Source organism: Mchenga conophoros, linkage group LG1 (assembly GCF_057382185.1).
Source record: "Mchenga conophoros isolate Kocher_MC1m ecotype Shallow Benthic linkage group LG1, M_conophoros_male_GT1.1, whole genome shotgun sequence".
NCBI lineage: Eukaryota > Metazoa > Chordata > Actinopteri > Cichliformes > Cichlidae > Mchenga > Mchenga conophoros.
This window is the reverse complement of record NC_140526.1, coordinates 21848666-21874883: the sequence shown is the minus strand read 5'-3', so window position 1 is coordinate 21874883 and position 26218 is coordinate 21848666. Positions and strand designations below refer to the sequence as shown.

Here is a 26218-nt window from a genome sequence, read left to right as displayed (position 1 = left end):
GTGGCTGCAAATCTTGACAGCTCGACCAGAGTTGGTATATCTGATATAACCTCATCAGATAAACAGACAGTGTCACACATCTCCATTAACAGTCTTCTGGGGAAAGTACCCTTTAATACAGCTCTGCACTTGTGTAGCTGATGAGTTTGAATGAGCTCAAACTCAATGAGCATTTATTTTCTCTCTAATTTATTTGCTGTTGCATTTCATTTCCAGGCCAATTCACCCTCATAATCAGATGGCAATTAGTGAAGCATGAATCACACAGAGCAGCTCAGCTTATCTCAGCCCCCTTTCATGACACCTGCACGCTCACAACAACACGGTTTTGGAGAAGCATTCTTTTATTCCAAATAAAATCTTATTTAGTTCATTTTAAACAGCATTTCTAATTCCATCAGAACTCTGCAAAATGTAATAAAACTTGTTTCGTTGCATCATGTTTTAAAGAGGACTTCAAATATTTTTTTTTTCTCGCCTGCAGGGCTCTTTACAGCATTGCAGTTTTCTGATACATGATTACATATCAACACGTGGGCCAACTCCTTCCAACAACAACTTTGGTTTTTGGTAAGAGAAAAAAAAAATCTCACTATGAACATTTAAGAATCTTTAATTCACACTAGTAATAAAATTGCATTACATTTCATAAAATAAATGTTCCAGTTTATATATACAGAGAAAACAGACTGTACATACCCTCTAGTGAACCATTTCTTAAAGAAAAAGAAAACAAACCTGAAACAAATTTCACAAAACATACAAGCAATACAGTGCTCAGCTAAGCAGGCACAACTGTACATCAAAATTTGTAACTGCTCAGTGTTGAGGGGGGGATGTGGGAGGGGCAAAAAGTTTAACATTTACAATAGAGTCCTTAGGGACTGATAAAGGGGTCTTAAAAAGTATTGCAGGCAAGCAGACAGACGCTTGTCTTTTTTCCAAGTGCAGCGGAACATCCATCTCGTGTGTAACGTGTGGAGCCGGCTGTTGCTGCCGTCGGGGTCCAACTATTGGACCTGTGTCTCAAAGCTCCCATTCAGCTGACCTTCCTCATAGTCCATTTGACACAAAATCATGTTGTTTTTTAGGAAAAACTTGTCCCCGACGCAAAACCTGTTGGCACACAAAAACAAAAGGCGAAAAAAAAAAAAACATTGTCAAAAACAAAACGAAAACAAAAAGATGATTAATGCTGGCATCACGACAAAGTGGTGTGTGTTTGTTGACTGGTTGACTCTGCTCTGGCAGTGAAAACGCTGCGTTTAGGATCAGCAGGTACTGATGATTCTGTTTGATCGCACCCATTTGGCTCGAGACATTTTACCTCATGCGCCGAGACCGCGGCTCGCCAGATTCAGAGTCTGTTTTGATGGCCATCGTAAAATGTGTGGTTTCAAATAAAAGTAGATTAAAACCCTAAACAGTTTCGAATCAAACAGACACAGGCGCTGGCACCCAATGAAAAGCAGGTCAGCTCTCCTTGGCCTGGCAAAAGCGGCGGTGGCGCCGCAAGAGTTTCCAAGGAAACTCTGCCACGGGGTTAGCTTTTCACACACCAGTTTAGTTCCGGTGCTCGAAAACATTTTTCCTCCAAAGTCTCACAGTCAGTTGGAGAGGGAAAAATAACTCATAGCAGCCTGCCCCACTGATGTTCTTCTGTGTGCTGCTGTTTGTTTGTGTGACACAGTGGACACAGCTCCATAATGTGACTGAAGGGGAGTGAAGATAAGAATACAGCTGAAAATGGCTTGGCTTTAGTAATGTGCCAGGCTGGTAACACAGTAAATAAAGCTGGTAACGGTCACAGCCGTGGCAATACTGTGCCAGATGAGACCTGGCTTTGTGTCTGCCAGCTGAGAAAAGAGACTGCAGTCATAATTCCCTTACAGCAGGTGTTCACTATGGTAACTGAATCTGGTCTGCAGAAGGTTAATGGGCTTGTGCTGTGTGGAGGAACAGGGTCACAGCACCCCTGACAAGCATGCAAAGGACGTTCTGCTTTCAGAGAGGTGCCATTACTGACAGTATATTAATGGGAAAAAGCAATATTTGGCTATGTCATATTCTGTGTACATCATACCATACAGTAGGCTTTGTGCTTGCTCCAATTCTATAATAGTTCCTATCCCTTAGGAAAACGCCATTTCACACCTGTGTCTATTCTCTTTTGTGCAACAGCACAAATCTGGAGGACGTCTTTTTTTTTTTTTTTTTTTGTGGCTCCTTTGCCTCCTCGGACAAATGAGAACAAAAGCTAATTTTACATCCCATTGGCTTAAAAGATTTACAGATCTAGCCACAAACAAGGACAAAGTGCTGGCAGCGTGACATAATAGAAAATAATTAGCAGGGCATTACAAATGCAATGCAACCTTGATTCTTGCAACACAAGCCAACCACAATTTACTCCCCCCACCACCAATTATAAACTGTGGTCTGCAATAATGGAATGAAATATAAAATTTCTTTTCCACCTGAGATTATTTTTTAAGAGCCTCGAATATTTAAGCCACTGGCCATTTTAACGCCCTATTTTTTTGTGTGTGTGTGTGTGTGTTTTTCTTAAATATGCAATGTTGTTGTGCAGTTATGACCCCCATTCTTACCTCTGGTTACAAAGCTGACAGGCAAAACAGTCCAAATGGTAAACATTATCTCTGGCTCTCATCACCATTTCAAAGGCTGGGATCAGTTTACTGCAGGCTGCACAGTTCCCCGTTGTACCAAAGAGCCTGAAAGACAGAGCGCACAGACAGAGATTAACCCACCTTCTCTTTACCTAGATGCAGTAAAGAGAGCAAACAAACACGTAGCAAAATGACAGCAAGAAATGTAAAAGAAAGAAGTTCAATAAAAACAGGGGCTTTCACAGGAAAAAGGGAGTGAAAATCGAATTGAAGGCAAAAATCTTTCTTGGCATCCAGTTGGTATATTTGTTAATGAGAGTTACAAACATAGATCTTAATTCTTGGCTAATGATCTAATTATAATGATCACATGGTTTTAATCCCCTTCTTCAAAGAATTTCCCTCTCGCACACTGCAAAAGCAACGAAAACAGGTCTGAGGCAAACCATTTGAACTGCTGAAAGTTTTCTTCTTTCAAAACAAAACTACCTAATGAGTCTGTCTTCAACCAAATCCAGCTGGATTTTTTTTGCACATGAGGCTACACTCTATAATGTAGTCATAAGTTCAAAAAGATTTCTGTTACAAGGATTCAGGCTCAAACCCTCGCTCTCTCGCTTTTCTCCGTCTTCCTCTTTCATTCAGAGAAGAACCTGAGACAGTGATGGTAGATGCAACCTTGAGGAGTTAACTAAATGTTTTACAGTGAACAGACTCACTGCTCAAACCTCACTGCGGCTTGTTTGGGCTTATTAGATAGGAGCCAAATGATAAAGGTCACAAACACAGCAAGGAGGCACTGGTGTAGATCTCCTCAAAGCCAAAAAAAAAAAAAAAAGGAACCTCAAATGCTTTCCCCAGTCAGATTTACATTTTCATTTTCCAAGCGCCTGCCCCTATGTTTAATTTGGAGATTCTGAAGCACAGATAGATTTATATATTCTGCAGCAGGAAAAGGACCGCTTCACAGCTTTGCAAGAGGGGATAAGGCAACAGCAGATTGTCATTCCAACAGTATGTTAAACACTTTTCCCCCCCAAACTTGTAGAGCTCAGACAGAGGAGTCCCCATGTTGATATTCTGCCTCGTTTATGCGAGTCCCATTCAGTTGCTTTCACCTTGTTAAAGAAAATGTCTATCCAGCAGCTCTGCTTCTAATTAGGGGCCACTGCCCCAGAGGAGCAGGAAAGACAGAAACAGAGGGAGAAAGGTTGTTATGTTCCATGAGAGGGATTCACAGGGTGTTAAACTGAAACATTGTTACAACTGGTTACTGTTTCAGTAACAAAAAGGAAAAAAAAATACTGAATGTTCTCATACAGTAGACATCTGCCACCCACGGGGTGCTCTGTAACTCAAAGAATGTTTTTCCCCCCCCTCTTTAGAGAGACACAAAGACTTATCCAAACAGCTTTAAAAAATTGCAATCTCACACATTCAGTATTGATCTGAAAACAGAGCAAATACCAGTGCTACAGAACCTGACCTTGTTATCACACTATTCCAGCATTCATATTACAAGACATGAGTGAGTTTGTGTGGACAAAGCACAAGTATTGGCAACCGTGAACTGTTGAGTTTCCAGCTTATAAATGAACCCCTTTTCTCTCTCTCTCTCTCTCTCTCTCTTTTTTTTTTTAACCTGGATGGAAAAAAAGAGAAAACTCCAGAGCACCCAGAGTCATCATGACATTCAGAGACTCTTCCATGTAGTGAGCAGGTCATAGTGATGTCCTTTCTCTCCCTCAGGGAACCTAAGCTATAAAAGAGCCTAGAGAACCCTTGGTCATTTACAGCAATTGACATGCACACACCTATAGCAGCCAGAAGGATTATTCTAACCCATCTCCATTACACCCTGCTGGGCTGCAGACATGGTGCTCAGTTGATACATACAGGTTGTGAAAACGCCTGGTGGGGAAGCCCAGCTTGCTCCTGACACCAAGTTCCGCCTTCAGTCAGAGCAGCGTGTCACATCTGTGGCTACTTTTTACTTTGCGGCTACATCTATACTCTCCACAAACCAGTAATTCAAATAGTGTGGGTATAACCTCTTTTCCACTCTATTATGAGGGTTATTTGAGCTCGTCGTTGGATACGAAACATTTACAACATAAAGCCTGCAGAACCTGGTAAACACCCACGTCTTTCAAACTCCACAGTGAGAAAGTATTCTGCTAATGGCACCAAAAAGGGGTTAGAGGCCTTCAGTATGGAAGGACGGTAACGGCTCTCATAACCGGTCTGTCTTAAGCGTCTTAATAGTCTTTCGTGCTAACCTGATTTCCTTATCAGCTTTGTGATTTGAAATCGCAGGCAGATATTTGGCACAGAGAAGTTGGAGTGCAAAAAAGTGCTCTCGGTAATCGCTGTGTCCCACTCATACTGTTCTTCAGCCAACAGCTGACGTGTCTGGGTTATAATGTGGCATCAACATATGGCTTAATTGAGCCCCTTGTGCTAAAAGGAGATTACAGGCTGAGTGAACTGTTCAGCACACATTATACTCTTTTCTTCCTGCTCCTATGAAACTAAAAGGCAGTCAGAGAGAAACACCACTGTAGCAGAGCATCCTAAGTAATGAGTTTCATACTAAAATGCAATGTTAGCCAACAGATCCCAACATATTAGCACAAAAATGAAGACGCAAGCTATTCAGAGTCACCTTTAACTTGTACTTAAGTATAGATTGTGTGTGATCAAGGACTCTGCAATTATACACAACATGTGTACTACAACATATATAAAACTGCATTAATTTTAACCGTCATTTTTTATAAACTTGACATGCTTCACCGCACCCAAACAGTGCATTCCACGAACATAAGCTGTAAATGGGTTTTGTTCATTAATTCATTTCATTTAAAGTAGATTTTCTTTTTGTTTGAATAGACTATTTTTGGAGGAATTCGAATGCATTGTTCTGACACATGTCCCGTATTGTAGGAGTGCAGTGGCTCATGCACTTCAATTTCCCTGGCCATTTGGATTAAATAAATCAATATTCTCTGAAGAAAAGTGTAAAAAAAAAAAAAAAAGAAAGAAAGAAAAAAAAATCAACATCAACACCATTTTTTCAGCATTTATGACTGGCAAATTTCTCCAGCTTGTAATGCACCAAGGCCTGTGTGCTTTGCTGATCAATCATCGGTATTGTAGCAGGGTTTGTAGCAAGAAGCCCTCTTTTAAAATTGAACAATTCTGTGGTTCATATAAATGGATTAAAGGGTTAGAAGTGCTGATTTGGATTGCTCACCACAGCCTGTGACGCATTCTCATATGGATTTCTAAATGGCATAATGCAGTATAAGTAAAAGCAAGCTGGATGTGCTTATTAGATGAGTGTTGTGTTTTTGCAAACTTAAAAATGTTTTTACTGGCAGTAGCGGCAGAACTCAAACTGAAGTGGTAATGCTTTTAGGTATAAATACAAGTTACGTTTTGATAAAGATGTGCTAGCATCCTGCTAAATTTGCTATTGTCGATGTTTTGCAGTTATTACTGTTAAGTCTTAATCTTTGTGGAAAAGATCAACAATGAACATTAACCTTAGCTCTTAAATAAACTGGCCGAATCTTATCGTAACCACCTCGTAGTACCGCATCAACCAAGTAGAGCACTTTGCTTTCAGACTGATGGCTTGCTTTTGTTTCTTAAGTAGAATAGGAGGCAGAGCCTTCAGCTTACAGTTAGGTCTGGGTCAGGTGACCCTAAATCCTCCCTTAATTATGCTGCAATAGGCCGAGGCTGATATGGGCTTCCCATAATGCACTGAGTTTCTTCTTCACTCACTGTGCACTTGTACACACAGTGTGTTTTTTGCCCCGTCTTTTGTCCCAACCGGTCGCAGCAGATGGTCGCCCCTCCCTGAGCCTGGTTCTGCTGGACGTTTCTTCCTGTTAAAAAGGAGCTTTTCCTTTCCACTTTCGGGGGTTGTTTGACTGATGAGGTTTTCTTTGTATTATTGTAGGGTCTTTACCTTACAACAAAAAGTGCCTTGAGGAGACTGTTGTTGTGCTTGTCACACTTGCATCAAGTGGTGGCTTGTGTGTGCTACTCTAACACAGCTGGAGTTTACAGGTCATTGGAGAAGTTGGTGATCAATGCAAATTCGTATAATGGCCTTGCCACCCCATAGTTTTGCAATATGGGGTGGCAAGGTAAGAAAATGTTAACGACATTGTTGTACCACTGTTGTCGTTCCATATTCTACGACATGTCTTCAACGCACACTGTGATGTTTTTAATGTGTTTTTTGCAGACTGAGATTAAACATTTTATAATTAAATATTTCAGACTGCTAAATCTAAGGGTGGCAATGCCGGGGGTGTGAGAATGTTACTATAATGGCCATGAAAGAAAGACTCTCTATGCCAAACGTACATTTTTACTTTAGACACTGATCACCAGTCTTGGTAAGTATTAGGATCAAGACAGCTTAAAAAACCTTAATATATCTGCAGTATAATATGCAGCAAACTGTATTATCAATAAAGTAATTTTGTGGTTCATCTAATGACCATAATTGACACCTTTCAGATACACAGTGATGAGTGACACCTTAAATTGCATCTGTAGATGAATAGATATGTGTGTCTCTGCTTAACAATGCTGAAATTACTCTTATCTCACCATCTCAAGATTATAGGCTTTGTTTGGATCACTTGCCGTCATTATTATGGCTTAGGTCTAATTATATGCATGCTGACTTTGGGTTTTTAAACAATTTAGTTGCATTTTAGGTTCTTAACTTTATAGAATTTGTATACTTGCCTTATCCCTGCTTTCTACCATCTTCAGTGCAGGGGAATGAAGCCTATTCTCGACTCCTTAAAAGAGCTCCTATTTAGTAGCTAAAAATGTAACTTTGTGTGCTGGTGTGGGATGTTGCGAGCAAAGTTGGACGGCAGGAACATAAAGGAGCTCTCCTTCCTCTGTTATTGAGTTATTACAATGGGTCTTTAGAGAAAAGAGGGCCTTCTTTAGTTCTTTCAACTCGCTGCTTTGCTAACTTCAAACCCTTAAAGCTCCTACAGTGCATCATCTGCCTCTCTGAATTGCTTCTCTCAGATTGGGCTGTGGCTCTTGAAGTTTTCTACCTGTTCTCTGAGCTCTTTGAGACTTCCCTGCCTGCATAGGGTTTGTCAGATTTCATAAAAGGGAAAACTGTTAATGCATGCGTCGCGTGTTCTGACCTTCCTCAACAGTTGTGTCTTTTTTGAAAGTGTAAACCTCTGTACAGATCTATCTCGCCTGAAAAAGAAGAGCGACTGTTTCACTTCCTCAAGGAGTAAGAAGAAGACTGATCTGAAAAACAGTCACATCCATGTGGAGCCATCCTCTATCACATTGCTATTCAGCTGGTTTTAGGATAACTTATAATGTCCATTATCTTGAAAACGTTTTCCTCTTACAGTTAATTACACCACATTTTGATAAGTGGCTTACTATTATGTCCACTCTAATATATGAAACAGAATATTGAATTATTTCTAGCTTCATGTCCTGATGATCGTATCATCACTATATATACGAGGGGTTAAAGGTTTTACGACTTCACCAAAAGACTGACAATAAAGAAAATGCTTAATAAAGCTGCTATTCTTACAAGGAAGTCGCTTACAAAAAGAAAGATGCAGGGAACTGACATCAGGTGGATTAAAACTAAACTTTTTGATGGTGCATGGTTTTGAAGGGCACGGGAGGACACTGGCTGAGGTGTGCATTTTGTGTGTTTGTGTGTGTGTGTGTGCGCGCGCTGGAGTGTAATATTCAGTAAAGTGTGGGTGTATTCAATAAGTTGCTAATGCCACTGAAGGACAATCACAGATGGAGCTCCTATAATAATTAATGTGAGCATGGCAGGGTTCCAAACCCTGGGAAATAACCAAAGTGTGTTTGATCCACTGCTTGTATTTAATGAAGTGCGGGAGGCTAATTCAGTGTACAGATTTAACTTCATTACTGCAGGTGAGCAGAGCCTTCGTCTTACTACAGAGAAAAGAAGGAATGAAAAGGAAACCGGCGCTGCATGGAGACTGCATCACCTACTTTCAAATACTCTGGTCTCTCAAACTGCCTCTTTCCTATATACGCAAGGCAAGGGTTTTAATTTGTTCCATAATAGAATTCATCTCGAGCATCTCAGCCATTAAGTGTTCTGCATTTGTCGCAGGCTGAAGAGCAGGCGAGTGGGATGGATTTCATTAGACAATCTGGGGCAGCAGAGGAGCACAGGAAGCTCTCTACAGCTCCGTCCTTTTTATTCTTATTTTAGTATTCCTAACTCTTGATTCCATATGTCATTCTCTTCATTTCATCCCTTCTGTGAACTCTACATCTTAGTGGCCTAATGTGCGAGAAAGCTTTTCCTTCTCCCTTTACAGTGCCAGTAGGCACTTATGGCTTCAGGGTTGAGGTTGCTGTCCTTTCAGCTGATGTATTTTACCAAGTGAAACTCTGAGCTTCATCATTTTTGCCTTCTCTCGGTCATTTGCCCATTTATTATTACCTCATCTGCACCATCTGCCCCTTTTGGGGGAAACATCAGGTCTTAGTCAACCTCTCACTGCATCTTAAAAGCATTAACTGTGGGTGGGGACTGATGGATGGTAATGGCCTATCTCAACGTAACATCCCTAAGCACCTCGCAAGTGGGCTGTAGGCTTCTTCCAGGTCGAAGGAAGAGCTGAAATAAAAGTGAAATGTCATTAAAAGGCATCAGTGAGGTAGAGGAAAGCCAGGTTGATTAAAGCGCTCTGTGCTGAATTTTAGTGGCTATTTAAGTGATGCTGCTCTTTTTTAATTTACCATCTTAAATTGGAATAAACTAATCAAAACTTAAATGGGTAGCAGTAAGAGATAAAAGTGAACACGCTGTGAGACAAGGAGGCAGAAGGAAAATGGAGAAAGGGGAAGGGGGGAGGACGGTGCAGGGCAGGGTGTTTCGGGAGGAGGGGCCTAAGGCACCGGCATCTTTAAGTCGGCCCCAGGGGGATTCCCCCTCAAATAAATGGTAGGGAATGTGACCTAACGCCCAGGAAATGGTCATGTTTAATTTAACAAGCAGATGGCAGGGGTATCAGAAAGAAGGGGTGGGGGGGGCAGCACTAGTGAAGCAACAAGCCTGCCTGGAGGTTTCTCACAGCCTACAGTGCTGATACAACCAAAAACATGTCGTCATGACAGAACTCTAGTTCATTGTTCATGTAAAGAAGAAATATATATATGGTTGTGTGTCCACGTGGTTTATCGTAGATGTTGGAACTGTGATTTGTGTTTGTGGACAAATTTTTTTTAAATAAAAAAGAGGAAGAAGGAAAAATGGTGTTCCAAAAATTGCCCGTATTTTTCTCCTTATGCAAAACAAATTAGCCTTCACCTATATACATTCTGTAAAAGAATAAGGCGTTAACCTTATCTGATGGAAATTGATTTTAAAAGTGTTCGCGACTCATACTGACAAAGCACAACAAACCCTACCGGGAGGGTTATATGCGAAACTGAAAAGAGAGGAGGGAACAAAAAAACAACAACTCTGCGATCCTTTTAAGTAACACAATTTTTGGAACGACATCGCTTTTGTGCTTGTTGTGAGGGGAGAAAGGTGATTGTGTGTCTTTCTTGCCTCAGGTAGTCCCTGCGACAGAGGATGAGGTTGGCTTTCGTATAGAGGGTGGAGCCCACCTCCCCCAGGCGGCAGTCGCAGCAGGCACATTTGAGACAGTCCTCATGCCAGTATTTGTCCAGGGCCTTGAGCAGGTAGCGGTCTTTAATCTTGCGATTGCAGCCAGCACACCCCTTCTGTTTCCCTTTGGGCTGGACGGAGAGCATCGGCACACCTGTAGTGATAAGGAGACAAACAGCCACGCGTGATTTACGGCCGGGGAACACGAGTGACTTTTCATGTTCTCTTTTTGATAAGCTGGCTGCTTCTCGAGGCGTCTAAGCCTGGCCTCGCACACGGCCACAGCACACTGCCTACCTGCTTCATATGCATTAAAGAAAACATTCTTCCATGTAGATAGGCACACAGGTCACATTGGACAACAAAGCCTCGACTTACTTGTTCCACTAAGAACATGCTGTAATACAAAAGTTACATGATCACTGGCAGCAGGCTTCAGAGGACGGAGCACGTCTCAGGTAGTTCTCAGAGTTATTTTGCTTACCGAGGTATTTACAACAAGCTGCGTAGTATGTTAGTGACCTATCATTTCATCAAAGCCCATTTCACTCAACTGTCCACAGCTGTAAAAGCTCCTTGTGGGCTTTGTTTGGTATAGATTAACATTAACCTTTTAAAAAGCCTCTGACCACAAAAACGTTGCTACCAGACCCCAGTGAGATATGTTATGGCCTAAGTGCCTTTTAGCACACGCGGGGACACACACACAGACACGGACTCATATACACACACGTGTGTGCGCACACAAATTGCCAACACACACAGTGCTCCCTGCTCAGAGCATTACAGCCTTTCCTCCTTTTACACTTATCTGTACTCATGTGTCTGCAATGAGCGAGCCTAAGTTACCAAACTCGCAAATTGCCCTGCTGTCACGCAGGTCCCCTTTAAGTGCGCCTTTTAGCCTCCTAAAGGACAAATAAAGTCCATTTAATAACTGCACTAAACACTAATAGTCTATGTGTGGTTGACATTTGTGTTTGGACTAAAAGCCCCCCTCAGGCCACTGCTGGTACAGAGGCAGGGGTGTGCAGCTCCCCTCTGTAGCACTAACAGGTCTGCCACAGCTGAAAGCACAAGACAACAGCTCTTAAGACACTCTCTCACACACTGAGCTATTGATCCATCTAAAAGAACACACAGTGGACGCCACTTGCCACTCTACTTTCAAAACACATTTCTCTCCCTCTCTCTCTCTCTCTCGAAAAAAAAAAAAAGACTGGACAGTCTGCAACATGGGGGGTCAGGCCAACATTTTGTATGTGTGGGCATCTGTAAAGGGCCCCATTTTAAAGACGGGTTATACAGTTTTATATGAAATGTCACTGTTGCACTTTAAAGTTGTGCATGCGGTCCAAACACACACACACACACACGCAGGCGTTTCTCAGGAATGAAAGTATGCAAACATGTGACATATTGTGTAGTTGTGTTATGTTACGTGTGAATAAGGTCATCCTGTAGTTGGATCCGTTTTAACTTCTGCAGTTTACTGAGCGATACACACAACTTCAGCTGGTAACAAGGGACTGCTTCGCTCCGCGCTGTTTTTCTCAGCTCAATCTGTCAAGTTCGCTCTCCTTCACAGAAATCTTACACCGCTTTTCAGCAGAACTTCTTTGGAACAGAAAATCATTATCATTCTCCCTGCCTTTTTTCTCCTTCTTTCACATGCTCTCACACGCAAGCAAGTGGACCCACAAAGTACCTCATTGGATCCAGATTTGCGCTGCAATTTTTTAAGGGTCATCCGCACATCAATAATGCTATGACTGTAATACAAATAGCACCCCCCCCCCCTTTCTTTTTTTTAAGGAGGTGAAGGGAATTGCAGGGCTTGTTAGTCAAATTTATGACTTTGGTTTATATGTCAGTAAGTCCTGTGGTGGTGTTGAGCCGTCTTATTTCTTTATCAGAAGTAGAAAGGAGAGGCTAATTGGTCCAGTGCTGGTGATGTGAGCCATCAATTAGTGTTCTGCCTGCCCTCCAGCTCCCTCGTCTCCCTCCTTCCCAAAACAGACCCCTTGAAGCTGCCGCATTAGGATCACAAACCCTGCTATAAATACCAATGTTCAGTGTAAATGAAGCTAAAAAGCTTCAAATTCAAGCCACACTGGATAAGGGCGGACTCTTCTACCTGTATTTCATGGCTTGTTAGGGGAGCTCTCTGCAGGTATGCCAACAGTGCTCGCCTGACAGGCTTCTACAGAACTAAAAACAGTCTTAATGAGGAGAGAGAAAATGCCTGTGTGTGTGTGTGTGTGTGTTTCAGAGGTTGTGCAAAGAAAAATATAGAAGTTGCTGCATTTCCCTCAGGGATTTCAAAAATCTTTAATTTGCCTTTTATGACACCTAATTAGTTATTCTACTCAAAATCTTTGCTTTAAATAAGAGAACTAATTATACAAAAAGGTCGTTCCTCCACCTCCGGAGGGCTACTCGTAATTGGTCGAGACCACCACCACTCGCAACACTTCCCTTAAACATATCGCGTGTGTTTTACATCCCATTTGAAAAGGCCAAAGCTTAACCCATCATGGAGTTACTGTGTGCTGCTCAACACTTTTTTCTTTTTCTTTTTTTTTTTTTTAAATAAAACGCTTCTCGGCATCATTAAGGTGACAACACAGACTGTTTCTTCATGTCACTGAGGTTTCTCTGTTTCTTTATGCAGATGTCCCGGTCCTTAGGCCTAACTAAGAAAGACACCTCAGCAGAGGAGCACCAAATGTCTGCCAAGAAACCAATATGCCTCTTCCTTGCAGCAACACTGGGGAGGGGGAAAGAAAAAAAAACCCCAAAAACACAAGTTTGATGTCTTCTACCAAAGCAGCCTCTGGAAAACTGCTTTAATAGTAGTGTAGCAAGCAGTAGCTAAAACCTACTAAACAAAGAGCGGTGACAGAAAAAAAATGATTGTGTAAAGTAAATGTCTTTTCAATTCCCCTAATGCCATGAGACATTTTCTTGCACCTGTCACCACTCCCGGCGCTCTGTGAAACGGTGGAGTAGAACAGACCCTCCAAAGCTTGCCACCTCCCAGAAAGAAAAGCTGCATTATGAAAGGAAGCAGCAGACTAGGAGGCAGCCTCCACTTAATCCAATCCATTTAACAGATACAAGTGCCACTGACCTTCCAGTGTCATTTGATGTTACCAAAAGCATGCCTCTCCACATCACGATTCATTCTCCAACAAGGGATGCATTTTACCCCTCAAAGTGGAGAGACAGCACTTGGCCTGCCAAATATCCTTCCTGAGGAGAAATTTAATTTGCCATTAGCACTGTGTGAAAATGCCTGTCATCTCCCTCTTTTTCCTCCCCTTTAAAGATTGTATCTTTCAGGAATATGTACAGTTAGTTTTACTCAAGCCAAGCAGTCTGTCAAAGCATGTATTTCCCATTATAGATAGCATCCGATTTCTGTTACCCCATTTACACTTCCATCTGTAGAGCTATCAACAAAATCACATCAGTCCACTAACCTTTCTGATATATTTAAGGTTTTAAAAGAAAACACGCTGGATGGAGCACTCAAGGAAATACAGGGGAGGAAAATGGAAAAATACAATTATCACACAGACATGGGAAAACCCTACAATTTGCCCCAAACTCCCTTTCCCCTCCCCATCATTACCATTAAAGTGTTGGTTGCTATTTTAAAACAAGTGAGCAGGTGCTTGAATGGTATTCCGCATACACTAATTTATACGAATCCCGGAGCCACCATCAGCTCTGCTGTGTCATTTCATGCAGACTAAAAGGAAGACTGGTTAGTCTTGTATCAGCTTCTGTGGGCGTAAAGGTGTGGGAATGATAATATTAGTCTGAATAATCACCTGCTAAAATCAGCACTGTTTCTTCTTATATTAAATTTACAATGAAAGAAAAAGAAAACTTGACAGTAAATGTTTATTCACTAAAGAACTAAACTGATTTCATATCAGAAATAGCTTTAAAACAATATAATTTTAATGTTGATTAGCCAGTTGTCTCATTTGATAGGGAAACGAACTCACAAATTCACCCCTTCACTAGTCAACTGCTGTACATGCACACACACCCACACCCACACACTCCCAGTGGAACAGCTGCTCTCACAGGCACTCAACCTTTAATGGCAGAAAGGACAGTTACATCTGCTTCTCTGTTTGTTAAATGTCTTTTGATCAATTAAAAGCTCTGACGCCATGGTGCGATGCAGACTTTGCTGGTTCACGGGGAGGTAAAGGATCTTGATGAGACTCGCTCAGCCTTCCTGACACATGGGGAGGGAGGTGGTCTTTCAAGGAAGTGGAAGCTGGCCCTGGGTGGGCCTCTTCTTGGGGGCCCCTATAATTCCAACTCCCAGCTGCACTAAATAAGAACGCGTTAGCCACCGGCGTGGTGAATACACAGAGCGCGATGCTCGGGGAAATTAGATACTGTATTAGCAAATGATTGCATTTATCTGGAACAAGCGCATGTGTCATTATCCCCACCACCACCACCCTCTCCTTTATTCAAACCACTCCTGCACAAGACATCGGGCCGGATATTAACAGAGTCTTTAAACTGCTGCATGAAGTTACAAACGATGCTGAGCTCAAATAACTCGAAAAAGTGAAGAATAGTAGAAAAAAATCCAAACTTACTGTGCTGATTTTGGTCTAGTTCTTTATCCAAGTGTTTTGTGCTTCAGCCATGTTGTGGCCTTGGCATTGGAAAATAAAATTTGTCCCTGGGCCAAGGTGTCTGCCACTGAGGTTAATAGGCATCTCATGCAGATGTCTTGCTATTGTGCGCATAAATCAGCCCCTTTTCATTCAGCTTCCATCATTGCTGTAATTGAGTCCGTAGACGTGTTTTTATATCTCCAAGACAAAATACAAGACATCTGGTAATAATATCAGCTGGAATAGACATGTCAGTCGAAAGCAGAGTGATGAGCGCATTCTGAATGATAAACAAAATAAAGAACCCTGAATCATGTGCCTATCGTTAGCTGGCACATATGCAAGGAGCAAAAGAAGAGATATGCATGAACACGTGCATATGCTCTCTCGAATTAGGCCCAAGTCAATATTACATTTCATACTGGCTGTGTTTTTTTGTTTTTCCCCCCTCTCATAATTTGCTCTAAGAGCCTACTATGTTACCGTGCGGCATGCTACTTTTCCAGATGGTTGTGTATGAATGCTAGGGTCTGTGAGGTGATTTCTGGGACTGTATGCATGCTATGATTATGACATAATTAACACCCACAGTAAGTGGGAGAGAGCAGACAGGGCTGGTGCAGTTGAGGAGGGGACTGTTCATTAACAAGATGCACTCTCTCAAACTTTGCAGCTTGCTGTGGCTAATAAGCCCCGCTGAAACGGAGCCCAGCCGTCCCTTGCATTGACCCTGGCACTGCCCAGGATAAGGGAGGGTTTTGTCTCCTGGAATAATTGCTCTTTTCACATGTTACAAGTGTCCTGACCCCCACGGTCGGCAGCCACTTTCCCTACCATAATTACTCCTGATCCGCTCCAAATGAGTCAGGCACATTAGGGCTGCAATAACACTGGCCCAGCTTCAAGCGCGGCATGGGGAGTCTCAGCAGAGCAGCCTGGAACAGGGCTGCCTTTTCTCCCAGCCTACGGTCATTTCCATCACGTCAGAGGTGCATTTCTTACACTTGAAGTCAGCACGAAGGCCCTAGGCCCTTTTTCTAAAGGCTTACAGAAGGTATTGTTAGCTCCTGGTGCTCACTACTCACTGTGGTTTGGCTGCACACTCCATCCCAATTAACGGAAAACTTCATTAGGGTGCTTTTTTTCCACACTTTTCAGCCTCCTATTATTTTTAATTTATTCACATGGGGTTAATTAAAAGAAATGTATCACAGAGATATGCAACAGCTTTCTAATTAAATTCATTGCTGCTTTTTTTTTTTTTCAAGACATGAAACTGGCAGAGTTTCCAAATTATTACAGAAGGCGACTTGTTCCAACACTTGGTTGCTCAGTAGTAGGTTGAGATTAGAGCTCTGCAAGGTAAGCTGTCAACAGCAGAAAGAGAGTGAGGGGGAAAGAATGAGGAAAAAGAAAATGAGAGTGGGGGATTAAGATGAATGAGGAGGAGGAGAAGAGACGCAAAAAACAGCCATGGTTTGATCGTGCAGTTTTACTCCAAATAAACCCCAAGAGAGGTCTTAAAGAAGGAAGACTGTCAGTGTTGACAGATCAAGGAGACCATTTGATATTTCATCCAGCCAATCACATGTGGGCTCACTATTGAGCTTTGTCTGCCGTTGGTCTAAGGTGTTTAGTTCTTGAAACCTGCCATTTTGCAGCTTTTCATTTAAGTGCAAGCTGTCAATAATCGAGAAGGTGAATGCATCTTCATCTCAGTTGAGTACAGTAGGCACAAGATCAACTGACATTTCCCCCAGAGTCTCCATTTGAGATTGAATAAAGTTTTTTTTTAAAAATCTATATATTGTCAAACTAGATACTTTTAAACCTTTATAGAAGAGGCAATCTTATCTGCCACTTTCTGATTCCTGTCAAGAAAAAAAGAAAGAAAGAAATCAAACCATTAGACCCGTCACAGCCACTTTCCGCCATCCGGAACAGAATGCACAAACACTTTTCAGTCCACATTAAAAATGCATTTGGAGATGGAAAAATGGAGCCCTCTAAAGTTTGTGTCACTCATGAGGTCAGGAAGTGATGTACGAAATCCTTCCCACTCCCCAGCAATTACTGCACACTTATTATTTCAAAGGATATGCCAGGAGACAGGTGTGCCATTCAGGGTCCTCGGTGTGTTGAAAATGGAAGGGAAGACGGAACACCATACTGTGGTGCACTATGTGAGGTTCTTTAATCTTGAATAATGCAAATTCCCCACAGGGGGCAGTTATTTGGCAGCACAGGCCTCTAATGTCATTCAAGCACCTACTCCCACACCTGATGGGGTAAATAATGAGGGAGGTTGGGTGCACAATTAGAGAAAGAGGTCTTCATGAAGAAGCTGTCTCGCAAAGTCAGGCCTGTCCCAAAACTCTCAAAAGGGAAACGCCATAGAGGATATTTGATGTTTCATTATGAAAATGGTCTTAATGAATACGTTTGAATACTATTTTATTACCCCGTAATATAAAAGAGCTATGCCATTCCCTCTAGGAGTAATTCCTGTTGCTGGCTAAAATCAAATGGCTGGTCAAATGAAATGTAATAAAATGAAATGAAAGGTAATGTGATTGAAACGGGGGCCAAAAGTGTCTGAGGAACAGGTTTAACTTTAACTTCATTGGGAAAACACACACACACACACACACACACACACACACACACACACACACAAATGGCATTATTTGATCAGAAGCTGTATTTGCAAATACTCAGATAGTCAATATCAAAAGCCTAATCTAACTGTAAGGGGCAACAAAAAGGCTGTCTTAATCACGGGCTTTAATTAGCTATTTAAGATTTTATTACCTAAAGGTCAACCAATGAGGGGTTAGCTCTCAGCAAGTTGGCTCTTATTTAAGTGAAGGCACCCAGGCTCTTCTATTTACCAACAAGATAATTGCAAGATCTTAATAAAGTGTGACGGCTCCACCCTCCTTTCTTTTGGATTCCTCTATTTCATGCTATAAATCAGCTTTTAATTTTGATGTTTTGGGCATAAATAAAAAAGAAACGCAAGCATCAGTTTAAGTATTTCAATACGTGTCATTTTAAGCTGTGTAAAACATTAGAACAAAAAGGTTTATGGCAAATTTATGACAAAATTAAGTTGCCCTAAAAGAATCAAACTAATTTTTCAGAAACATTGAATCTGCTTAAATCTGTTTTCAGAAGTTGAGAGTGGAGTGAAGTTAGTCTGAAAGTTTAAAAGCCCCGCTAGCAGCCCCTAGAGGCTGCGCTGCTCCTTACACTTACAGGAACAAAGTCTCTTTCACTGACCAGTGAACACTTACACCCTAAGAAACAAATCCGCACAGGCAGGGCCAGAGACAGATGAAAATGTACAACAATCAGGGTTTCTGCAAACGGAAATATGACAACGGCAAAAACTATAGAGCGAGCATGCGATGAAAGGCAGCATAGGCTAATAACGCATTGTTGATTTCCAAGCACCGCATTGTTGATTTCCAAGCACCGCATTGTTGATTTCCAAGCACCTATTGGCCAATTTTGATGACTTTTAGTGAGGGCAGTGGCAAAGGTTTATCTCATCTGAGATCCGGTTTCCTGAATTTGTATGACTGGATTTGTGCTCATAGATACTGCGATGAAGGATTGAAAGATCAAAACAAACGGAGAGATTTCGCAGGTCTTTCCTCCCCACTGCTGTCAGACTCCATAATAAAGACTTTAACTGATCAAGCACACACATCCATACATATGCAATAATACTAAGTGCAATAATCCTTTCTGTCATCGTTGTATTTTTACTCAGTTGTATATAGTATTTGTATTCTATTTTTATCTTATTGTATATTTATTTTATTTTATTCTACTGTATATAGTATTTTATTTTATTCTATTCTGTACAGTTGTGTACTGTATTTATTCTTATTGTATTCTAATTTTTGCCTCATAACTTTTGCACTGTCCACTTCCTGCTGTGACAAAACAAATTTCCCACGTGTGGGACTAATAAAGGTTATCTTATCTTATCTTATCTTACACAAAAAAAACATATACGCAATTAGGATTTCTTTGTTAGCTTTGCACAAAGCATTAATAGCTATGAAAGTAAAAAGGAGGAGTAAGTAGTAATCAATATGTCATACTGATATAGTCAGTAGATTCTTTAAAATCTCCGAATAGGGTTTTGCGATTAAAAAAAAAACACATGTATGCATACTTTTAAAAAATGTGCATCAAGGGATTAAATCAGGAGGGTTTAAATAAAATGTAGGTTAGTTTGATTTGTGACACAAGAAGGCGTTAAGAGGCTGATAGGATTCGAAAGTCGGGTCAAACATGATTCAGGACGCACCATCGTAATCAAACAAACATAAACATCCATTTATATTTCAGGTATTTCAGGTTTAAAATCTTTCCAAATGTCATTTAACCCCCCCCCCCCCCCCCCCCCCATTGTAGCAAAGCTGCTGAAGAACGATAGTTGGTGGCTTTGTAGTTTTGACATCTGCTCATCTCAAGAACTTTGTTGCATGTCATTCGTCTCTCCCATGTTTCTTGTCTTCCTTTTCTAAGCCTATGATGACAGAATAGAGGAGAAATGATTGTTTTTCTCTCAGCGAGCAAAGAGTGAGCTTTAGTGAGTGCGGAACGACACACAAGCAGCAGCCGTGAGCATGCAACCGGTAAACAGGTGAATAAATAACTTCATGTTAAAATACAAAACAACAGCAGGAAAAAAATAACTGATGAGATGTTGCAGGAAGTGTGTACATGTATGTTTGCAGAGGCATCAGTGTATCGGTTTTCTCCTCCCCCCCCCCCCTTGCCACGTAAACATGAGCGCAGTCAATAACTGCTGGAGGGAGTCGGCTTCACGGTGACAGGTAGCAGTGAGACTTGCTTTCAACAGGTTCAAACAGATGAAGCAGTATCGTATATACAGTGTATACGCATGTATTGTGTTAGTTATTCAATCAGTGCTGACACCAGTAAAGCGGCTCATCTAATATTTTTAGATGTATTCTTCTGCATTTGCCTCTGAACTTGCACTAAGACACAAGGTTTCCCCCAGTGTCTGTGACTCATCTCAGCTTGTTAGAATATATGCAGATTTGGGAAAATGCTGCATTGGTCCTGCTCATTTTATACTGGCTGAATCTCACCAGTCTCGCAATATTCCTGCTGATGCTGAAAACATCGTTTTTGAAGTGAATAAAAACAAGCCAAAAACAAAAAAGGGGGTCAGACTTGGGACAACACAACAGGGATGGTCTGTTCTCTGTGATGCATGTGGTGGCAGCAGATCTTGTTGTGAGAATTTGTATGATAACATAGCTAGCATGTGGCCTCTGGCAATAATAAAAGGGATGCTCTTACAGCTCAAGAGTGCATAATTGAGTTTGTGTGCCACACTGATGAGTGCAGCAATTTACATCGGAGGCAGGTGGGCGTGCTCGCTAACACGCGTCTCTTAAGTCTCAGTTCAGTCTCTTTGAATTCCACTTAGATCATGGAAAGTGATACAAATCTCCCGCACTCGTAAAATATGAAACGATCAGGACTGATAGGGATCTAGAGGTTTTAGTGGTGACAGACGAAATTGTCTCTTGTGAGGCTTCTGCATTTGTAAGATCAGGCTCAGATTAGATGGAATTAAACACTCGCAGCTGAAAATTGTATTAATGCGATTTTGTGTGCATTTTTTTTTTTCTTCTGAGCTCAGCTAAAATGAATAAAGTGAAATGATTTACATGGACAGCCAAAACAGTGAGGGTGTAAGACTGTTGCTTGTCAGTGCAGGGTATATTGTGCTATTTACGCACATGTATTTTTTTTTTGGTACCATTTTGTTACATATTTATAAAAAAATACATTTAAAAAAGCACTAGGTTACACTTTGTAAATGTTTCAAATACTCAACTGCCTCCTGACAAACTGTGTGTAAGAGGAGAAAAAGTTCAATACAGGCAACGCAGGTGCCTATAATAAAGCTTAATAAAAAAAAACGTACTGACTTAAGAAATATCAAACGCAGCAATGTGTTTGTAATATTGTTCAAGCCCTAGAGCACCAAAACCAGATGTAATTTCAATATTTGAAATGGGCAAGTTTAATTTTGAAGTAAGACCAAACCAATAAGCTGAGAAAATAGCAAATACGAGAGAGCAAATTGCATTCCTTTGTAAAAGTGAAAAGACTTAAGGAACATATAAAAGTAATCTCCAACTGGAAATTAGAAATCAACCCTCAGAAAGCAAATAACAGAAAAGAAATATTACTGTCCACTTTCTAAATCAATATAACATCGCTACAAGACAGTATTACCATGGTAACACTGGTAAAGAATGAAGCAATTCTTATTATTTCAAAATAAAAATCGGAGCCCGAAGCCCAAGTTTTATTACAGCAGCTGACAGAAAGATCGCCAGTCTGTATTCATCTGGAGCACTGCTTTTCAATCACATGCTTTATGAATGTACACATTTTTAGTGGACAGGTTGATAACAGGATCTTAAATTAACAAGCACAGGTAACTGGAAACTTGTAAGTAGCTGGAGGTTTTTTTTTTCTCCTGTTTTCTCCCCCCCGCCCTTTGGTTCAGGTCTGTAAAGAGTATACTGTAGTTATGGTAATGTTCAGCAGGAAGATGCCTTCAGCGTGGACCCACTTTCTTCTCCTGCAGTGTACGAAGAAAGAGAGAAAACGGCTGAGTTGCTTTTTCCACCCCTCTCAAATTATACGCAAATTGGAACCTCATATCGCAGAGTAAAATAAAATGTTGACAGTGAATATTTTGGTACATGTTGCTATTCATTGCCCACTATAACCTGCATATTAGGTCACTTCACAGAGCAGTGCCTGTGTTCCTACTGCAGTCGTCCTCTGTGCTCCCAGACTCAGGGCTCTGCCAGATAATATACATACAAGGATAATGACCTAATCATCTGAGAGTAAGAAGCTAAGTTTACACACAGTATCCACAGGTATCTGCATCCAACATGAAACCATTCAGGACGAGGATTTCAATGACAGCTGACAGGGGTGCGTCACAAATTTTTAATTTACATTTTCGACTCGAGACAAACTTGCGCAGTGGGAAGAGAACTGGTATCAGTCACAAAGGCTCCTTTCTGGTAATTGCTTTTGCAGCATAAATTGTTGCAGACTTTTCTAAGAGGAGTCAGAGTTCAAAAACGGTCTGCCAAACAAGCAGCATCATTACTTTGTTGCCAACTTGGATCGCTGGCTTTGAACACGAGAACAGACACACTGATGATCTGTTTTATAGCCCGCGCAAGGACTGAAATATGAACACTTAGGCGACTCGCACACGGGCATAGTAGTACATCAATCAAGGAAACAAAAAACAAATAAACTAACAAAAAAAAAAAAAACAGCAACGCAGAGTAAGCACACATAAACACACGTGTGGCCACCCAGACCCACACCTCCACTGCCACATACGCGTGCATCTGTTTGCGCAGGCACTAAGTGGATACATTAGACGTGAAGGTTGAATTGACAAGCCTATAACTTTGGAGCCAATAAACGCTAAGAGGCATCATAGAGAAAGAGACCAGATCCGAGCCGCTCTGCTGACAACCTGGCCAAAATGCTGGAGCTGCTGGTTGGACCCAGCAAATAAAGGGTGAAGCTTTTAGGCAATGAGCAGCAGGTGATCTCAGCTTTTCTGCAAGTCCTAATGCTCCTAAAAGCCTCTCTCCCTGGTTCTGTAATTGGGCATCAGTAGTTAATGTAGTATTGACTGCATTACATGCTCCTGTGCATCCTTTCCCACTAATGCCATTTGCATCACCTTGTACATTTACCATATTGCTTAGCCAATAACTGTTAAAAGCAATCTGAATCATGAATCATATAGGGAACTTTTAGCAAGACAGACATCCAAAGGAGACAATTTACAGTTGAGTTAATTTGAGTACATTAGCAGCACAACATAGATTCAGCCAGACAGACCAATTTATGTCTCTACCGCAGTCCTTTTATTGGTTTTTGGATGTGTAAGTGAAAGGATGCTCCTCTAAGATGAATGAAAGATCCATTTTCAAACATAAATAATGGGTTACAGATGCATCCATTACTTTTGGAGGAGGAGGAGTCCTGCATAAACTGGAGTGTACAAGAGAAATATCCCGTACTTTGAGAAATAACATGCACACACACGCACACACGGGGAAAAAAAAGAAGTGTTTTATGGTCGTGGTGGCTGTCAGCGTGCATGCCAGCAGGTGGTCTGTATTGTCAGCAAATCGACCTCAAAATACTCTTAAAGAAGTGACAGAATAAAGACATGCAACACACACCTACTTGGTTTTTAGTTCATCTCAATCAGGTTGTGCAAATGTGTTCAGAGCATATGCACTAAACAGAGCCGAATGTGACGGATGCACTGCACACATCTCAACATCGGCTTAATCCAAAATGGGACGTCATTAGAGGCGAATTTGATTTAAATTAAAATTAATTAGATTGCCTCGCCCATTAACCTAAATACATTGAAATAGATAAGTAATGCAAGTAGGCCTATTTGGATGGAAAGTGAGCGAACGCTGCACAGGCGCTATCCATAATTTGCAATCAAGTTAAAAGCACTCTGCTGTCATCTCCCATCCCGTGGTGATGTCAAAGGCTGCCTCGCCAACTTCACAGACGCAAAAAGCACTTAGGAGGAGGAAAGAAAAGAGGAGCCACATGCACTGCAGTCTGTGTGGAGTATCATCAAACTGTGGCTCACACGAAGAAAGACAAAAAAGAAAACAAAAAAGAAAGGCAAAAAAAAGCTACAAACAAATCCCGTTTATAATAAACTCTCCCTAACTGAACTGCAGTTTGGCATTTGTAGGGTTTTTTGTGGAAGAGCGCATCAACTTCGTGGTACAGAAAGCACATACGATATTGTTAGTTAACAAAAAAGGAGGGGAGGGGAAGAGAAAAAATCGCCCGGACCCCATCGTGACTGAATGGGGTTGAAAAAGCCAGCGTTAAGCGGAGGCTGCCGGTGCACAGGGTCCGGGGAAAAAACACTCAGTGTGTAAAATGTCACTAGTTTGCCGCGTTACTCCCTAGGTTATAGCATCCTACGGTGGTAGACGTTACTCACCCTCTTCCTTGTCCAACACCATCGTCCTGAGGAACGAGGAGTCCTTCCTCGGGCGATCCGTCCTCGGCTCCAGCAGGCTGCACCGCTCGGTGTGCTCACAGCTTCTCCTGGAAATGGCTTTGAAACGCGCGGTTGACTAGACTACGCCTCGATAAACCGAAACCCTGGAAAGATGAATTGCCGTCTGCGCGTTTTCTCCCTCCTATCAATAATAATTCACACACGGAATACGGCGATAAACACGACGAGAAACCCCTATCCGGACTGAAGTGCAGCGCAAACAAATAGCGATCAAACAGCGTCGGTTGCTCTTGATAAATTCCATGCGAATAGAATAAAAAAAGAAAAAAGAGGAGGGGGGCAAAAACAATGAAAAGCGATACAAATCTAGTGTCGCCTATCTGTAACTGTGCACACACGGTCGGATCAGACGCTCAGACTGAACGGCTGAGCTCTCCTCGCTTCTTAATATTCTCTCTTTCCCGTTCTCATTTGCTCCGAAACGGCAACTATATTCAAACAAATCCAATTGCAAATCTGACAACTGCTAAAAGCAAACTCGCGCCGCCTCTCTCCCAGTTTATGTGCCGCGCTCGCCTCTGCTGCTACTGAATAAATGCGCGCAGTTTCCAGAGACCCTCGGATTCCCCTGTTAATTAAATCAATTCATTATGCTCAGATCTGATTAGCAGCCCTTCCCCCCTCTTTGAATCAATTATTCAATACACAAACATAATTGCTTGTGCCAGAGGTGTCTAAGTATTAGCTTATTTAACTCCAAGGACACTAATTACCCCTAGGGCAAGGGAACTTTTCTCATTAATTCTGACAAAACACAAAAGCACAGCTAAGGGAAAGTGTGTGTATGTGTGTGTGTGTGCGTGTATGTTACTGGTCCGCCTGCCAGTCTGAATGTGCGCGATCGAGAGGGAGAAAGAAGGAGAGCGCGCATGCACCTAAGTTGGTATTGATGCACGTGCGCACGCACGCGGGTGCATGTTTCAGGGAGAATGAGAGAGAGGAAGAGAGACGTTGAAGGAGAGCAATAGTGCTTCACTGGTACAGTTTGAGTAAACATAAAACGCGCTCATTGTTTTTTGTTTTTTCCCCCTTCTCCCTACTTTTTTTTTCTTCTGCAGAATTTAATAGAAATAGCATCTAATTGTGGTCTGTTTAGCAGTTAATTAGTGTCCAGACACAGTTATCATACAGGCTGCAGATAAACAGTCGTTTCAAAAGACAGCACAACAGATGGGCTGCGTTTTTGATTAGTGGGTAGATAGAAGGTTCAGTTTCGAATCTGGTAATATAATTGTTGCCTGTTATTGCCAAGATGAAAGTGTTGCTGTTTCATGGTGGAGCCTTAAATAGCACCACTTTCACTTGCCCTGCGGAGACTGTTAACCAATTAAGGGTGAGATCCAACAAAGATTAGCCATTTAGGAGAGTAGAGTGGAGTATAGCTACAATAATGTAGGTTCGTCAGCAGCCAGCAGGCTGTCTGTGGTGTGAGCTTGCTCAGTCTGTCCTTGCCTTCTGTTACATTTTGCACACATATTACAGACCTCCTCCAGGCACATCATCATTAGCTCCCATATAAGCAAATTATTGTAATAAACAATAGCGATAATAATGCAATTTCTATTCAGAACTGTTTCGGAGCACATTTTAGTAACTTTGCCGTGGCGAAAGCTTATCTGTGAGATAAAACTTTGATGACGAAGCGCGAGCTAAACTGCACCGGTTTTGAGTTGATTATAGGTTCCGTTTTAACACTAGTTTACAGTGGATGAACTATGCATGTTTTATTATGCCGTAATTATCCTGCTCTGCAATTGAAATAAACATTTTATAGGCCGTTCTAATGTGATCATGCACTACAAATCTAAGGTATAAAGCTGACTGTACATGGCCCGTAGGGGTAATTTCAGTTTTCAGCGCAGCAGGCTGTGGTGAGATTGGGTTGGCCCTCAAATCAATGGGCTGATCCTTCTCTGTATAGCGTTCTGGCTGACACGCTTGACTTTTCATCTCCACGGTCACATAGATTGATGACTTATGACCGAGAATGTATGTTTGCTGACCTCTAGCAAAGTGAGTGACACATAATTAATCCAATCACACGGAAAACTGGGAAGGAAAGCGGAAGAAT

The 26218-nt window shown here is 41.6% G+C and overlaps 1 protein-coding gene across 1 annotated transcript; it reads right to left on the bottom strand.

Annotated features, from left to right (window-relative positions):
* Positions 1-597: 597 nt before the first annotated feature.
* lmo1 (LIM domain only 1) lies at positions 598-24826 on the bottom strand. The gene is made up of 4 exons (XM_085269879.1): positions 24067-24826; positions 10258-10471; positions 2610-2735; positions 598-1116 (listed from the first exon to the last, which is right to left on the bottom strand). Exons 1-4 carry the CDS (start codon positions 24086-24088, stop codon positions 1011-1013), a joined length of 468 nt encoding a protein of 155 aa, XP_085126005.1. The 5' UTR covers positions 24089-24826; the 3' UTR covers positions 598-1010.
* Between the last annotated feature and the right edge of the window lie 1392 nt (positions 24827-26218).

Bases quoted from the DNA above. Each gene is read 5' to 3' on its own strand.
- lmo1 (XM_085269879.1), bottom strand. From the start codon at position 24,088: ATGGTGTTGGACAAGGAAGAGG. The intron at 10,472-24,066 runs GTGAGTAACGTC...TTATCACTACAG, and splicing joins GGTGTTGGACAAGGAAGAGG to GTGTGCCGATGCTCTCCGTC. The intron at 1,117-2,609 runs GTAAGAATGGGG...GTGTGCCAACAG, and splicing joins TGTCAGCTTTGTAACCAGAG to GTTTTGCGTCGGGGACAAGT.